Source organism: Pieris napi, chromosome 9 (genome assembly GCF_905475465.1).
Source record: "Pieris napi chromosome 9, ilPieNapi1.2, whole genome shotgun sequence".
Classification (NCBI taxonomy): Eukaryota; Metazoa; Arthropoda; class Insecta; order Lepidoptera; family Pieridae; genus Pieris; species Pieris napi.
The window spans coordinates 3,917,740-3,935,159 of NC_062242.1; the positions used below are offsets into that span (position 1 = coordinate 3,917,740).

The following is a 17,420-nucleotide window of genomic DNA, read 5'->3' on the forward strand; positions in this document are numbered from 1 at the left end:
TTTACATCGTGTTTTATTTATTCGAGGACATTTCGCTCACATCGTCAAAGGCACGCAAATTGTCCTCCAGCGCAATCCGCTCAGAAAACCTTAATTACGCGGTAATACTATCATTTCATGAGTATTTTGAAAGCGTAAATTTTACTGAATTTTCGAGTGTTGATGAGTTTCCATTTTGAGTATTGTGCGAAGCTATGGTTCGTCTAGATTGTTTGATTTGTTGACGTGAAATGAATGGAGTTTATGCGAACACATTTTTGGGTTTTTGGAGTTTTATATTTCACTGTTTAAATTGAAACAATGCTTTTATGTAATTTTATGAATTGGAGTGTTTGATTTGAAAAACATTTGTTGATTTTGTATTGAATATTTGAAACTTGAAGCGAATTCAGCTAACTTAGCAACTAATTAACATTTCATTGAACAATTGCAAATAGTTACCTACTCTTGTTATATAAACAATTTCTCCTTTAATGGAAGCATAACTTCGTTTATGCTCATGGAATATAGCGTGCTTATAATCATGATAGTTTCATTATAGATCGACCTATCATGTCCCATTTCACGAATCCATTTCGAAATACCAATATTCCAACTATCTTCGGTCTTCATCTACAGCATATATCGACTTTTTACTTATTCGTCATAAGTTTTATATATTCTTATCGATCAACATTATGTAGAAGAAATACAGTGACAATTCAATACTTAAAGAAAAATGTATCTCACTCTGCATCTTCTACCGCATTTACCATGGAGAGTGTTCAGAGGAGTTGTTCGGATTAATAATACCTGCAGCTGAATTTCATCATCGGACGTCGGGACAGAATACGAAATTCCACCCGTATCACCTCGACGTCCGCCGTTCCACAACTGAGCGTTTTTCAAGGCAGTTTTTGCCGCGCACCACCACTATGTGGAACCAGCTGCCCACTGAAGTATTTCCGAACCAATTCGACTTAGGGTCCTTCAAGAACAGAGCGTACCAATTCTTAAAAGGCCGGCAACGCACTCGCGAGCCCTCTGGCATTGAGAGTGTCCATGGGCGGCGGTATCACTTAATATCAGGTGAGCCTCCTGCCTGTTTGCCCGTTCTATATAAAAAAAATGTAATAAAATGTCAATCCTCCAAAGAGGCCCCATAATTCATGTTTTGGCTGTTACCATCCCTTATAGGACTTAAATATCTTGCTTTTTTGTTACTTAAATCGATATTCTAACATTGAATAATTAGAGTGTAATCAAACGTCTCGATTCACATTTAATCGAAGATTGCAAATAGATACGGTTTCCGAAGCACTACAACGACGACTGGCGGACACACAGAGGACTGATTGAATTTCATCAGATGTAATTTGATAAATCTCACTGCCTCCGTGGCTTAGTGGTTAATGTGCTGGTCGATTTCCGGCGATACAATTGTAAAATACGAAGGCAACTTGTCGTAAATATATAAATAATTAAATAAAAAATAAATAAAAATTTGTTTATTCATTGTAATTAGATACATATGCATTACAATGTGTGAGATATAAAAAGATTATATAAAACAAGCTAACTAATCCAAGCAACCCTAACAAGATAAACATTATACAGTGATAAAGAAGTAGTGTATAAGATTATATAACGTTTGGACAAAGGAAACAATTGTCTTTTTAATTATCTTGTTAGTATTCACAACTAGATGGGCACTGACCACGGTGATCGGTGGATCGTAGACAAAAGTTTTCATGGCGTGGTTTTTCCCTTGTTTTCTCAACTAGCAACTGTAATTATTGGCGTCATCGGGTTATTTACGAATTTGGAAGGGAAATAATGAAAGGTATAAAACATTTTGCCTCGCAAAGCCATCGATCAGCCTTCTCATCTATAAGTGACAAGCTCAATTACCACTTTGGCCGAGCCGGCTGCGATTTGACGACAAATTTTGGTGCTATTGTGTCATTTGTCAGCGGTCAATGTCACAGAATTGTTTCGTGTTTACTTTTATGTGTTCATCTTAAGCTTCCTATAATTACTCGTAGAAATTATTTCATTAAAACCATGACTATACTTTATAAAATTGTTTGTAGATGTTAGGTATTGTAGTTCCTTATACACTCCTCCTATTCAATTTTTGATGTTTATCGGTTGTAATAATAGTATAATCAGAGTTCATTTGGTTAGTAAAACTTAAGGCCTGCGCTTTTCTTCTACTTACATGAGGTTTCCCCATATTTAAAAAAAACTGTTTTGAAAGAAAAAAGGAACCTAAGAATTATCACTTCTTTTTTGTTTTCTCGGGATAAATTCCCAGTAGATCTCAGTGTGAAATGACGTAACCTGTTCTCAAATTGAATACCAACAATTATTGTTAACGCTAGCCACGTAGCGATCGGCAGGAAAGTTAAAAATGAAAGAACTTGGACTCAGGTGCAATAAACGTCATGGATTAACAAAGCCATTCGTTTTGTACGATATTTGTTTTTTCTTTTAGTATTATGCTTAATAACTACAGCTACAGAAAGCTGTCAACCATACTCAAAGACTGCAGATTATACCTAATTATAGTTTAATTAATATAATTATATGTCTCGAAGACTTGTGCAGCTACGTTACGAAGTTTTGGCACAATTAGTTAACGACTGAATTAAGGAAGCATACTACCATACCCTTTAAATGCTAAACTTAGTTAAATAATGGTTGAATATCTTAAGTAACCGATAACTCTTGAATTGATCAGGGGCTTGAGACAATACTACTTTGCGATCGGCGTGACCCAATAACGCCAAACGAATTTGTATGAAAATGGTCACGGGAAATGTCTTAAGGCTCATGGGCATCGTTTTAAGACTAAGCTAAGGCCCTTTATAATATTTAAGTACTTTAAGTTTTATTGGTTTAGCAAAAACAGCTCGACTCCACCAATGCTCATACTTGTAGCATCTAGGAACTTATTTAAAAATTATGAATTTCATATTTTTATTTTCACTACAACGTGTTAAAAGCGAAAGTTATGTGCGACGCACGTTAGCTTATTACGTGCCGTCACGGGTCCCAAATAAAACTCGTGAAACGTGTTCCCTGTACAGTTTTTATGACTGCGTTACAATTGAAACTTGAACAGTTTCATTCCTTACCGTGTTATGTAACCTTTACGTGAGCATAGGCCTGAATTTATTTGTGTACTACCAAATATGGAATTGCCTTATGGCTATCAAAAACTGGCACTTTACGTCTAACGAAAATAAATTACTCAGTTAAACAGACGCAAAATTGTCTTCTTATTTATAAATAAGTTCATATTAATGCGAGTTTTTACTAAAATAAGATTATTTTTTCCTAAGTTACGAATGAAACTTTGTATTCGAAACTTTATAATCGTTAACTTACTTTTCTAAGAACGCGTTTCTTTTGCTTGATTCGCTGAGATCCATATCAATTTTAAGCCCTTTTTACAACTATTAGTATTATGTATAAACAATTAATTAAATATCTATTCGAACGTTCTGATTTAATTAATATATTCGAAGAATATCATTAATATGTAAATTAATAATTTGCCATATTAAATTAGATGTAGATTGATTACCAAGATTTGTTTAGTTTCCCTTACAACCACAGGAGCACATAAGTAGTTTCTATTCTAAGTTCTAACCTCTTTAATTAACATTCTAAGCGGTCTTCATTCCTGCCATTAGCGACCTCTATCGACGGGCTTCTACAACATTAATCAAATACCAACACTGCAGAGTCGTGAACAATACAATACGACATTCCTTCAAAAATTCTCCCCGTTCAATCCTAAACGATATATCATAGTAGCTAAGCTTAGTCTCGTTTTGTGACTCGTTCAGAAATTTTGGTACTAAGCAAATATTCGTAACCTCGTCTGCATTGAAGGTTAAACAGTACGGGTCTGCTCAAACATGTCCTCAATTTTTAATGATCTTTTACCTTTTAACTCAATTTACATAGTTTTTGGATATATAACTATGCTGTGAAATCTGAAATTTTTTTGCCTCAAATCAATTTCTCTTTTTATCTTAATTTTGTGTATTTCTTCCTTCAGCCTGCAAATATACGACATCTAGAAATTAATCATGTCTATATATATATATATATATATATATATATATAAACGTCTAGCATGGCCCGGACTGATTTCAGACGGTTCTTTGTTTTTTTTAGGAAAACTGATCAACTGTCTATGCCTTTCCGAAAATTATAGTTACGCTAGGAATAAACTAAGACAAAGGTAAAATTAAAAAATTCTTCCCTCGATAGCCTTGTTTAATAAAGGCAACCCCTGTTCATTCTACACCTTGCATATCAAGAATCTGATTTTACTGAAATTACTTTTATTTCTTTCCGCCGGCAACTTTCATTGTACATTAAAAACTTGATAAAGTAATTTTATAAGAGAGAGAGAGAGAGTAAATATATCTTTATTAAAATTGACAGAAAACAGGCTCGAAAAAGCTCATATTAATAGAATCTTTATTAGATAAATAATAATTTAAAGTACTGTTTTAGTGTATTTTTGTGTTTTAGGTTATGTATTTTCTTAGCGCTATTTATCTGTTTTGTTTTTATATTTATGTACTGAATCTCTAACCTTGTTCCTATAACGATGGTAACCGGCGCCTCATTATAGCTTATGATGATGCAGAAATAGATGAACACATCTCCCTTATCAAGGGACAGCTTAACTCTAGTGTATATATTTTTATTAATGTCTCATCATACTTCTGTCCATGTGTTGTGTGAGTGTTAAATGTTGTTTGTACATTATTTTATTTTATGTTTAAGATATATTTCGTGTCACTTTTGACTCATAATATAACACTTTACTACAGATTGCAAACTAAGAACTATCGTGTTAAAAGTTATCCTGGAAGACGGGAAAATGAGTATGAAATACTAGTCACGGAATGACAACTTTGGTATTATGTTATACAATGCAAATGTATTAGTTTCGGGAACAAAGCACAAATATGTATTAAAATATGTCATAATTCACAATACAAAATATGCGAATAATTATAAGATACTTTATTTGACGATTGATTTTGATGCCTTGTTCTCGATAGGTTGTTTGCAGTCTAATTAGTTTATTCATTTACGGTTTAAGTTTTGTACAAGTTATGAACAATAGGTATTTTAGGTCTCAGGTAATTTCTAGTATAATGTTTGAAAGCACTCGAAACGCGCGTTTATATACTTTAAATATTTATTAGCTATACTTAATCCTCTTATTTTCTACACATAACTTTGAATCCAAATAAAAAAAGCAACGCGAAACTGAGTCGTTGCAAGTTAGTATAGACTGATACTAAGATACTATTCCTTAGAAAACGTAGATCTAGATAAAAGGCACAAAGTTGCGCTGAATCCGTCACAGCAGCAGTGGGGGCGTCAGATCGGCGGGAAGGCCGCACTGGCCGCCCGCATCGCGCGCCTATCCATATTCAAATTCTATTCTATACAAATAAAAGAAAATATTAACGATTCCTTTGTATCTTAAATATGAATGGTGCCAGTGCTTTGTGAAAGTTATTTACTGTGATTGTGTGATATCATAATTTTTAATTGGTATACGTTTTCATTAGCGTTATGTGATTCTAAGTGATAAACAAGTTACAAGACTTCGTTTGTTAAATTAATGAAAGTAATGGTGTATGTGTAGGTATACCTATTTTATATAGGAGATTAGCAACAGGCACAGCTTTGAGACTTAGAGACTCGTCCCCGGCTTTATGAGGCTAACTATTTAGGTTCAGGACGTTTTATGTCCTTTATATCTCTCCTGTAGCTACTTTGTATGTACGCTACATTAAACATTAAATAAGTTTTGAGCTTTGCATTAAGATTAATGTTATTAGGTTCGTTTTTAAAAGTCGTTCCACTTTACAGAAGATATTTATATGGAGATGATCCTTACAGATTTTTTTTCTCAAAATTTATTTCTATACATCGTATTTATAGTATTTGTTGCCATAATTAATATGTATTTTTGATACATGGCTAAGTACTTCGTAGCGCGTAGAACCTACATGTACGCTACAAGTTGCTACGATTTATCATACTTGCTACGCTTTGCCCGCTACGTTTCATGTGATCAAATACTTCAATTCACTATGGTACAACACATACAACTATACATTTACATTCAGTTAGCTCGCACGCAAACAAATTTATATTCAATTAGCAAAAATAACAACGTTTATCAATTCAAATTAAGATTTAATCAGTAGCTTAAGATGGTCTTGAAGTACGAAATTCGTATAACTATTTGTCTTTCATATCGAATGAATTTGAATTCATAATTAAAACTCAGAATTTGATAAGGTTTGAGAAAATGAATAGCTACAATTGTTATTTAAGAGGAGAGTGTTAGCATTAATTTTAAATCAGTAAGGTTTCTTCGATACAACCTTTATGTTGGCAGAAGGCTCATTTGTTTTATGTATTCCCGTTCTCTTTCGGTAATAGCAATTACATAATTTTATATGACTATAATAACAATATATATAATTAATAAGAATTAACCTTTTTTTAGGTTATATCATCATTATAATTACAAAATTCCTTTTTCGATCCCATATCCTTGCGTGGCTCTGTTCCAATGTAAACTGTTATCGGTGTGGGTCAATAGCATAACGTGGAGACATAAATATCGAATGTTTTGTGTATGGATTTCCCGTGTTATTGCGTTTCTATGGAACAACTAGCCAAGCTTTCACAGCGTTGTAGAGAAATTCTCAGTTGTAATTGATCTATACCTTAGTGCGCCGTACGTTGGTCTGGAAGATTATTTAATAAAGCACAGGACAGCAGACATGTAATATAAAATAATATATTGTTATTAGACCTCGCTACTACGGTACCAATTGGTTATATGCTTTCGTGTGTCGAGGAAAATATAAATATGCTGTTGATAGTTCCTCGGAGTCCGAATTTTTTATACTATAAATGTAATAGTACTACATCCCTGTGAACAACCTTGTCTACTTAAAGAAATTAAGACTCTTTGATGTTTTAATAATACAATACATTCATAATAAATAAGTATTGTAATAATATTACAAATAAAAGATAAATTGGACCACATATAATCCGCGAACAATAGCGGAATTATTATTTAATGTTATTAGCTTTCACTGAACCACGTAATTGAATATACCGCAGCCATTTACCTTAATGTAATACACCTTGCGATCCTGATAAAATTCGTCTTCCGTCACTTCATATTTTCCACTTGTGGCTTAACGATGTTGCCTCCGAGTGCCTATATAACTGATATTGATCTGTGATCAGGCGTTCTACACACATGCGTCGATATAATTTATATAGTATTATATGATCTTTTTTAATCTTTTGTAGGAATTATTTTTTATTCATTATATAAATACAATAAATACCAGCGCCGGTACTCTGTAACTTTCAATAGCGACAGCGATACCGAACCTGACGTTTTTTTTCGTAGCGCTGATGTCGCATTCTTCGCAGGGCAGTGTTGGCCTAGTGGCTTCAGTGGATATTTTCCTTCACCGTTCGAGCGAATGTTAAATGCGCACATAGAAAGAAAGTCCATTGGTGCCCAGACGGGAATCGAACCTACTATCTCAGGAATGAGAGTCGCACGCTGAAGCCACTAGGCCAACACTGCTTTTTAAAGAAATACTATTATTTATTAACAGGTTTCAATATCTTTTGTTTAAACAAGATCCTAATATTTTTCTATGAATAAAACTGTTTAATTATGCTAGAAGTAGCTGAAAACCATTAAACCGTTTCTACAATATGATTGTCATAATCAGTTCTCAAAGTAATTGCTTTTGGAAGTTATTATACCTGCGGGATTAATTACTTCGAACAAGATAAAGAATTGAATGATTAGGCGTTTTAATTATTCATTACAGCAAACGGAAACTAGGCGAAATAGTCAATAGTTTATTTGGTAATACAAAAATCTGTTACGCCGCTACGAGCAAAGCATATAATGAAATAAACAGTATATTACCGTATTTCTTTATTTCCGCTGGTTTATTAAACTGTGCTAATTGCAACTTTCAACTAATAACTAGTTGAAACTTTCAATGCCGGACGCATCTTTATGACTAGCTTCGTAGTTTTTATCATAATAAAAGTTTTAATTTGTATTATTGTACAAAAAAAGGTTTTAAATAAAACAAATGTACATTTTAATGTAATTATGCAAATTGTAATACGAATAAAATACAAAATTACAAAATAGTTAAACTGAATTCGGCATAAGCCTATCTCTTATAAATATTTACGCCGTAGACAAATGTAACTGTAAAAAAAGGCTTTCGTGACCTGTACGTATTTGTCGTACCTTTATGGAAGAATCAAATTCTGTTTTTTAATAGTGCCATCTACAAGGTAATACGCCTTTCAATAAGATTTAAAGAGACAACTATGAACGCATTAATCTAGTGCAGTTTAGCAGTTACTTAAGATGAATCACAAAAATACTTACCTTATTTTCTAGTCCAATCGCTAATTTATTATTATTCTGCCTGAAAATCCGTGTGAAATATGAAGTTTTTTGGAATCTCGTAGGTAAATATCGACACCCCAAGCTACTTTGAATATTTCAACAACGAAATACATCCTCTCTAAGATTAAATTATCAAGTCGTGTCAAGTTCCTCCCTCTCAATAAAAGTTCGACAGCAGAATCACTGCATAAGACATGTGCCACCATGAAATTAAACTTTTATAGGCCACAGACGTATTACATATTTAGAAGGTTATAAACAACTGATTAAAGGTAAAACAATTTTGCTGCCAAATATCAGTATCACACCTTTATAAGCAGTAGAATCTATGCAAAAAATCACTTCGACTCCCGCATTCGTTTTGCTGTGAAAAAATGTACACCGGAAGTTTGTCGAATTCCATGGAAAATTGTGACACAGGCGCCAAAATCCTAGGAATCGAATCGTTAGAACCGAACACAATCCAGCTTAATTTCAATTGCATATTTGGATCGCTTTGTGGTACGCTGGGAACGCAACAAAGCGTGGTATTACCATATTCGCAATTATCACTTCCATTACCGAGTCTTGTCCGCCTCAATTATTCCACAAACAAGTAACGTTTTGTATTCTTCGTGTGTACTTTGCAATAATTATATTTAAACTATAAAGTGCGCTAAAAACCAATCGTTTCTGCTTAATATGTAAATTTAGACGGCAGTCCAATCACATTAGCTTTTAGCTCATTCTACTTGCATATATGAACTTTTAAATTTTATTAAGACCCAAGAAGACAACCTTAAGTATATACATATATGTATTTTAATTCCAACTAGTTCGAAATCTAAACCTTGTTGACGGAAGCCAAACTTTTGTTCATGAAAAATTCAGATCGTCGGTAGTAATAAACGTTGTCTATACCTATTTATTGATGAAACTCGGCAAAGGAAGGCGCAGCTGCTCTTTGCTATCGACTAAACTCTAAACAGGTCAAAGAACAACTTGTTTACTGGGTACCTCTAACTTTTATTTTGGTTCTATCTATCCACAAAAAAAGTGAAGCACTTGTTACTTTCAAATAATGCTTTCACATTTAAAATATGCAAAGTCGCTAGGGAAATATGTCTTTGAATGAACCTCATACAGCACGCTCATCTAAATCCAAAGAAAATTTTGGTACTACGATTGGTCAATACAAAACAACCTTGCAAGAGTGATAGAAATACATCATCTTTCCAAGGCTACAGCCTACAGTCAGGTTGAGGTCTAGCCCGCGGTGTCAACCAAAACGATAAAGTCCGAGTTATGTAAACGAAACCTATTCCGATTTTATTTAAACAAAAGTCTCACAGGTCGAGGTTAGAATTCAATTCACCTTCACATATATCTTGGGGCTTTTAGTAGCTATTTTCGCTTAAAGAACATTCTTCAACAGAAGATATACCTTTTGACAATATGCGTTAAATAGCGGCATAGTTGAAGAGGCTTCTCAAAAGGCCGTTAGTGCAATTATCACTTGTATACCTATCTCGTACAATAACGATTGCATGTCGTCATTTTAAAACGATACTTCTGTTACAATATACTATACTATTGATATATATATATATATATATGATACTTTTTTAAAAGAAAAATTGCATTGAGTGATATAATCTGTACATGATTTTTTTCATCTCGTATTGTGAGAAATATTTGAAGTTCCCTTTTAAACTTTCATATAAAGTGTGAGAGAAATTAGTAAAGTTTATTTATTAAAGTTGGCGAGGTAATTAATTTGAAAACATGGATACCTGAGGCCCCTGTGTCTTCAACTTTTTCGGGATTTCCTTCACAAGTATTTAATAGAAACAGTCCGCGCTTTAATTAGAGGGGTTTGAGAATTGCCTTCAGAATTAATTCCGTGTAAAGTGTATATTTGTTGAAAGTACATCGAAATAGATTTATTTTATACGTTAGGAACTATATAACATATTCTTGTAAATTATTAGAATCTGTATATAAATGATAAATTATGCGAAAGAAATACAAATTTGATTATAACGTGAAGCAAAATAAGCTGTAGTACCACGCTGTTGATGCGGTATTTGCCTAATTAGCCACGGTTCAGTGGCTGTAATCTTCAGGGCGGAGAATTTGTATACCTATTAGATATCTCGAGATTTTTTACAGTCGCAAATTCTCTGAATATAATTGACGCAAATTTACCTTTCGAAAAAGAGGTTTTTTCCTTAAAATAAGTGATTTAAAAAAAAATATCTACTGTAATAGGACTTAAGACTTTTTACTATACACACACTCAGGCCATATCTTAAAATCTAAAAAAAGTAAATTTCTGTAAAAAAATATGAAATTTAAATACATGATTATTTCCTGTAAGTCTATCTAACGATGTTAACGACCGCGACATGGTGTGCAGGCAAAGGAATGTGAGCAATTTACTAACCTAAAAACTTAAAATAACCAAAGTTGTTAACTTAACCGCATCAGTGTAAAACTAACGGATAGTTCAAACTGTCTCGTTTGTTCTTTGTTTGTTAGAGTTCTATGTTTTTCTGATTAAAGCGTGAAATATAGTGATGATATCTTTTATTAGATGAGTAAGAAATAAATAAGTTTTATTGTCCTACAATGGCATATTAAGTTTTTAGTATAGCTTTACTGCTCTCGTCAACAAAAATGTATAATATTAAAAAATCTATAGATCAGACTGTTTCTATGTGCCATTTCGTAAAGTATATTTATTGTATTATACACACATACACACACACACGAATACTTTGCAAACAATAATAATATAGATTTATAAATAATATTCCTTTTGTATTTACAATACTTTCAGTACGTAAATTTCATAAATAAATATCTGCGTGAAAAATGGAGTACATCAGTTCATATTATGAAGCCCAATAAATATCGGTGCAAGCAACACTTGACCCGCTGCGAACTAATTGCGTGTGAAAACTGTTCAGTTAGGGCTGTTAGCGCACAACTAAGGCTGATTACACCATGTGATGTAATAAATACGCGAATTTGAAGCCTTTAAAAAGTGCCCTGTATCTATTACAAACTATACAGAACCTGGCGCGTTGTTGCGGTTTCTTTGATCTTATCTAGTCTACTAACAAAGAGCTACTAATTAAGATGTTTTTTGGATGATGGAAATTGGCCGACTTATTTGATCAATTGTCAACGGAGCCAAACGTTGCGGTCTTGCAGTCGACGGTCGATTTCTCTCGGACTTTAATTGAAAAAAAAAGAAGGAAAAAGATGAAGGCATAAAGCCACTCGCACTGCAGCTTTTAAACGTTTTTCTTAGCATTGTTTATATAAAGTCCTCGAGCGACGTTTGAACCCGCTGCGCTGCGTTTAACAACCATTGACCATTTCGAATGTATTCACCGACTTAAAACAAAAAGCACGCTGAAAATTTAGCACAGATACATAATTTACAATTCCTTTTATACAGATTCAGTTTAAAACGATGAGGAGAGTCATATTCTATTTTGTGCATTGCTTTTTTTTCTTGTGTTTTGTTGCGTGTTCGCTACAGCTTGGCATACATTATCATATTCATAAACTTAATATAAACCAAAAATAGCGTTGTAACGTAAAGAAGCAATACATTATTTGTATGACATTTTTTTCTAAACTTCTTGAAGCGATTCAGTTTTAGATGAGTTTTTTTGGTCCTGTTAATCGTTAATATCCAGAGTGCCCAACTCCATATTTAGATTCCTAACATCACAGCGTGAATGCAGTTTTTCTAGATTCAACTTGATTCATAATAACTATCTATGTGTACATGTCTCAGACAAACATCTCCTAACATCTTAAGTATTTAATAAGGTTGCGCCGGAATGTTCTTATTAAAAATCCCTTTTTAAAACTTCGTAAGACCCAAGCATTAAATGGGTTATTAGGTTTCGTTCATTCATTGATCGGCAATATTTTACTTGCAGCCTTGGATTTATTATCGTGTGTTTAAATCTGAGTGGGTTGGAAACAGAGGGTATATCTCTAGGGATACATCTGCTTCGTGTCATATCTCTTTCAGTGGGATTTTGAAACGATCCTTATCGCATCGTACTGCTAGGCGGAGATGTAGCTCTTACTATTAACATGTCCCTTTTTTGTTTCAATGCTGTAAATGTAAAAAAAATACTTACTAAAGGTACCTGAAATCTCTCGTCCCCATTCGTTATAAATGCATAAGCAGGAGACAGTACCCCGAATTCCTGTTTTTATTCAGACTCGTCAAATGTCTGCAAAAAGGAGCAAACTTTTTGGATCAAGTCTGCGGTGTCGGACGTTGAATAATGAAGTCCTGAACTACAACAACAGCAATTTCAATCTACTCTTTTGTCGCCATGCTTTTGTTTTAATACACCATTTTACACTTAATTAACTCCGAGCATGTGTTGACCACATGAATGGAAACGGTGAACCCATTGTTGGTGTATAAATATGTTCATTGTAAAGAAAATGTATCTAATCATTGCGCAATGAAAAGATTACTAAGGTTTATTTGTTTCATTTGCATCTCATTAAACTAAATTGTAAGCAAGAATATTATAAACACGCTATCTTAGAATATTGTGTTTGTTTATAAAATTAAAGAACTAGGACAAAAGGCTATACAAAAGACTACTGTAGAATAATTATCAAAAAATACATATAATGTTAAATTTTATTAATTAAAGCTCTATTGTGTCAGTCTGTTGTAAACAATACCATTACTCTGACAAAAACATGACAGGCGGGATAAAGTTCATGTAACAGGAGTGAGTGGAATTTTGACAGAAAACTGTATCATGGTTTCCAAATTGCCCTGCTTTTTTTCGGTAATATCAATTTCAATATTGACGACTCATTGGTCTAGTGGTTAGTACCCCTGACTGCGAATCTATGGGTCCCGGGTTCGATCCCCGGCTGAGGCGAACATCGATGTGATGAGCATTTGGTGTTGTTCTTAGGTCTTGGGTGTTTAAATATGTATTTATATGTATATCTATCTATAATATGTATGTATTTCCGTTGCCTAGTACCCATAACACAAGCTTCACCAGCTTAGCATGGGACTAGGTCAATTGGTGTGAATTGTCTTTAAAAAAAAAAAAAATTACTTTAATAGGATGTTCTAGTTTTGTGATGCTGATTCGTTAGTTAACTGTTATATAAAGTCAAAGTCTATTAATTTTCACACTACGATAATATCACTGCCTATTGTTAATCTCCTAAAAGAACTGTTAAAATGAACATGCAATCAAAAAATCGAAGTTGATATGCGATAGCGTGAAGTGACGTTAAGGGATGATCACTTGCGATGTTGCGCGGCGGCGCGTGCGCACTGCTCGGCGCCCCGTGCTCGCGCAAGAATGGTGCAATTTGTACCTGTCGGCTACACACTGCCCTGCTGCAGGTAACTATAAGATAATGCCCATTAATTAACTTGGTAAGTTATTTGTATAACATTTAGTAAGAATTTTTATTTTTTATCATGTAATTACTATCACACCTTTTAATAAATGTATTTAATATTATTTTTATGTAAATTATGATCTTAACTCAAGAATAAATACTTTGTACGTCTTTAAGCAGAGATAATGTGATTTCAAGATGATATTAAGTTATTTTAAGTTACCTTACCTTACCGAACTAATAAATTTTTCAAACACAACAATCATATAATATAGAAGTATTTTATCATAAACTCGAAAAATTCTTCATGATATGTGCTTGTCTATTTTCTTTCAATAAGACGTCGTGAACTGTTTGCGATATTGAATTAAAACAATAATAGTTGGTCCCGGAATTGCAAAGATTTTATTCCAACTCACGAACAAATATTATCACTTTTATAAGTTTATTTTTATTTCGATAAATACTTGTGTCGACTAACAAGGATAATAAAATTGAATTAAATATAAATTAAATTTAGAGTTTGGTAATCACAAGCAACTGGATATAATATAAATAAAAAATAATGAAATAATATAAATAATTTATCAAAAGAAGCCCAAGCCTAAAGGCAAAACATCGAGAGATAAAAACAGATTCACGAAGGCTTTTTAACCTAGCTAAGAGCTGACTAGGGTCTGATTACAAAATATCTTTACTGTTTCTATGCAAATAAAAGCTTTGTATGTAAAAGTGCGTTATCCGTAGTCGCTAGCGGTCCCTGTAATTGCGCAGAGTGTGTAATTACGACTGCACTCTCCCACTACTGGTGACGTATTAAAATATCGCGCTTTATATAATCTGTTGGAGCTACGGAGATTTTTTTCATTTTTAGTCCATAATAATTAAGCTTAGTCTTTATAAAGGTTTACAGAATTTTTTGACAGTGGTATTTAGTATTTTGCATAAAATAATATCATATGTATTAAAATTGTTGTGTCACATTTCGTATTGAAAATAAAATATTCTTAAAACTACACCACTATTTTTAAATGAAAATAAATGCGTTGGACTTCTTGAAACTTAAACATAAGAAGTCTTTGACATGACAAGATTAATTACTAACCTCGAAATTGTCCTCCATCCTGTGAGCCTCCAAGGCTACGTAAGTTATTAATACGTAGGCCACTGACGTCGAGGCTCAACTCCCATGGGCAGTCGTTATATTTTACTACCCACTATCCTATTAAGGGAGAGGGATATGAGTCACAATGAAAAAGTTTGTATAACGTTCTCAAAATTTTGTTTTTCGTGACATCCTTGAAACATAAGCTTGCGTATGTACCTTTTAGTTTTATGGGAATTTCTTGAATCTTCCTTTGCACTAAAATGTTACTGAACTTACTCTATCTTAAATATTTTATACTAAGTCGAAATAGTGGACACGAAGAATATTTGTGTCTTGGAAATAAGTGTTATTATACAATATACTTACCAAGTAGTGAATATTTAAATTTCAGCATAGCTCCTATCAGAAGCTTCACTTTTTCTTTCACAATCATATTATGATCCTTTTAATCAGCTAATTATTCGAGCTGCCTTGTACCGGTATTTAGATTCCTAATTATTAATCTCCAAATACAGATGAAAGATCGTTACTCTGGGGTTCGTGGATTGGATTACCGGAGGTCATTAGTGATCACTTCTGTATCTAAAGTGGACGACAGCCTAAATCCTATGCCTTCCTGACATGCCTATTAAAAATGTATTGGCTTCGTAAAATGGTATATTAATAATATACCGTATAATTTGGAAAGGAATTTATTATGATATTTAGTTTTTAATAGATATCATTATTGTATTCCCTGTTAACTAAGCTATCAATCTTTACCACATTTTATAAATCTACTCAGAGTAAGCTTCTGCAGTGGAGTATCGCCGAAAATTAAGCCTAATTTTAAAGTTAATTTCGTTTTTTCTTTATCTTATCCTCGGGACACAGATTATTTATATTTTTTCATTTATTTACATGTAGCATACTGTAAAGAAGCTGTTTCGTAAAATATTTTATCATTTAGCGATATAATTTTAGCTGTATAACGCTTAAAGAAAATACTTTTTGACCGGATTGAAGTTATGTATTATTATAAATTTACAACTATTACTACTATTATAAATTAAAATCTCAAGAAAAACAACCCGCGAAAATAGAGGACACCGTGAGCCATTTTTGCCAAAACCCTCCATCTTTTAGTCGATACCAACTCCGGGGAAATAAATACAGATAATGCAACTTTCTCTACAGCTGTGATACTTTTTGACATCCAACACCTTTTGTCTTCAGTCACCGTGATCACGCACGCTGTAAAGCACGCGAAACGTCGGATAAATTTAAAATTATGTTAAATAGTTGTAAATTTATAATAATACATAACTTCAATCCAGTCAAAATGTTTTTTCTTTAAATGTGTAAAAGTTATGTCAATCAAAGACAATACTGTATAACGCTATCTATAATTGAATCATTTAGAAAGACAATGTAATTATTGAATGAAAATACCGTGTAATTTATTCCCAGAAAGGTCAATAAACTTGGCACAGTATCGTTCAGTGAGTAACGTCAACAAGGAGCAAATTGTTCTCAACACGACCGCACTGTGCCAATGGCACATTGTATCGGGCGTAATTATTCAATCTACAGAGCGCTCAAGTTTCATTCGATTAATTTTAATTACTGAAACTGTATCGATTGGTTACGTCCGAATGCAGTTTCTATCATATCATAGTATATGAGTATCATAGTAAAATGCTGATCATCGTTGATAATAAGAAATCTATTAACCACATAAACTATGTTGATATTGTTATATATTATAAATAAATTATCGAAGGAGTGGTTTTTTAAATCGGTTTAAAAAGAGTTAACAATAACTAACTTAGTACCATCGCATCGTTAATCGAGAAGCGTGAAATTTTTGTTCTACTAGATCCGATTTCAAATATGCGAATTCAAAAACACACTCGTCGGTGGGGCGACAGATCTGTAGGCTTATAAAAATGTTATTAGGAACCTCAGCGGGGGCAAAGGCGCGTATGCCCCCTATAGCTCGTCAACCAGTCTCAATTGATATTGCATCGAATATATAGTATAGGAAATTATTATAGCATTACTATTTATTATTAGTTACCAAATCAGCCTCCCACGAAGTCTATAATTCACAATGCGTTGCGGCTAGGATATTTTTATGTTTGCGTCTATAAATTTTGGAAACAAAACAAGATTCTTTCCTTTTTTGAGCTTCTTGACTGGTTTCTTTTGTTTTTGTTTAATTGTTTTTTATATGCGGCTGGCCAAGTCTACTTTTAATATTAAGGGGTTTTCAATCGCAATGTTTTAGTGAATACGGACCGCAAATACATCCGTGGTTGAAACGCACAGAATGAACCTTAGGTTCGATCATCCACATATGAATATAGTGCGGCCTTCTTTTATGAAAATGAGGAGAGGCACCACAACCACAATAAAAAACACCAA

At 33.2% G+C, this 17,420-nt stretch overlaps 1 protein-coding gene across 10 annotated transcripts in view; it reads left to right on the plus strand.

The window, feature by feature from the left end:
- Positions 1-17,420, plus strand: part of LOC125052177 (liprin-alpha) — an 86,670-nt gene that overhangs the window by 40,024 nt on the left and 29,226 nt on the right. For 2 of the 10 annotated variants that reach the window (XM_047652828.1, XM_047652829.1), the window contains exon 1: positions 13,675-13,907. The exons of the other annotated variants lie outside the window; for them this stretch is intronic. In XM_047652828.1, the coding sequence (XP_047508784.1) occupies positions 13,812-13,907 (96 nt within the window). In that variant the 5' untranslated portion in view covers positions 13,675-13,811. Of the gene's footprint in view, positions 1-13,674; positions 13,908-17,420 lie in introns of those variants that run through there. 10 annotated transcript variants of the gene reach the window in all.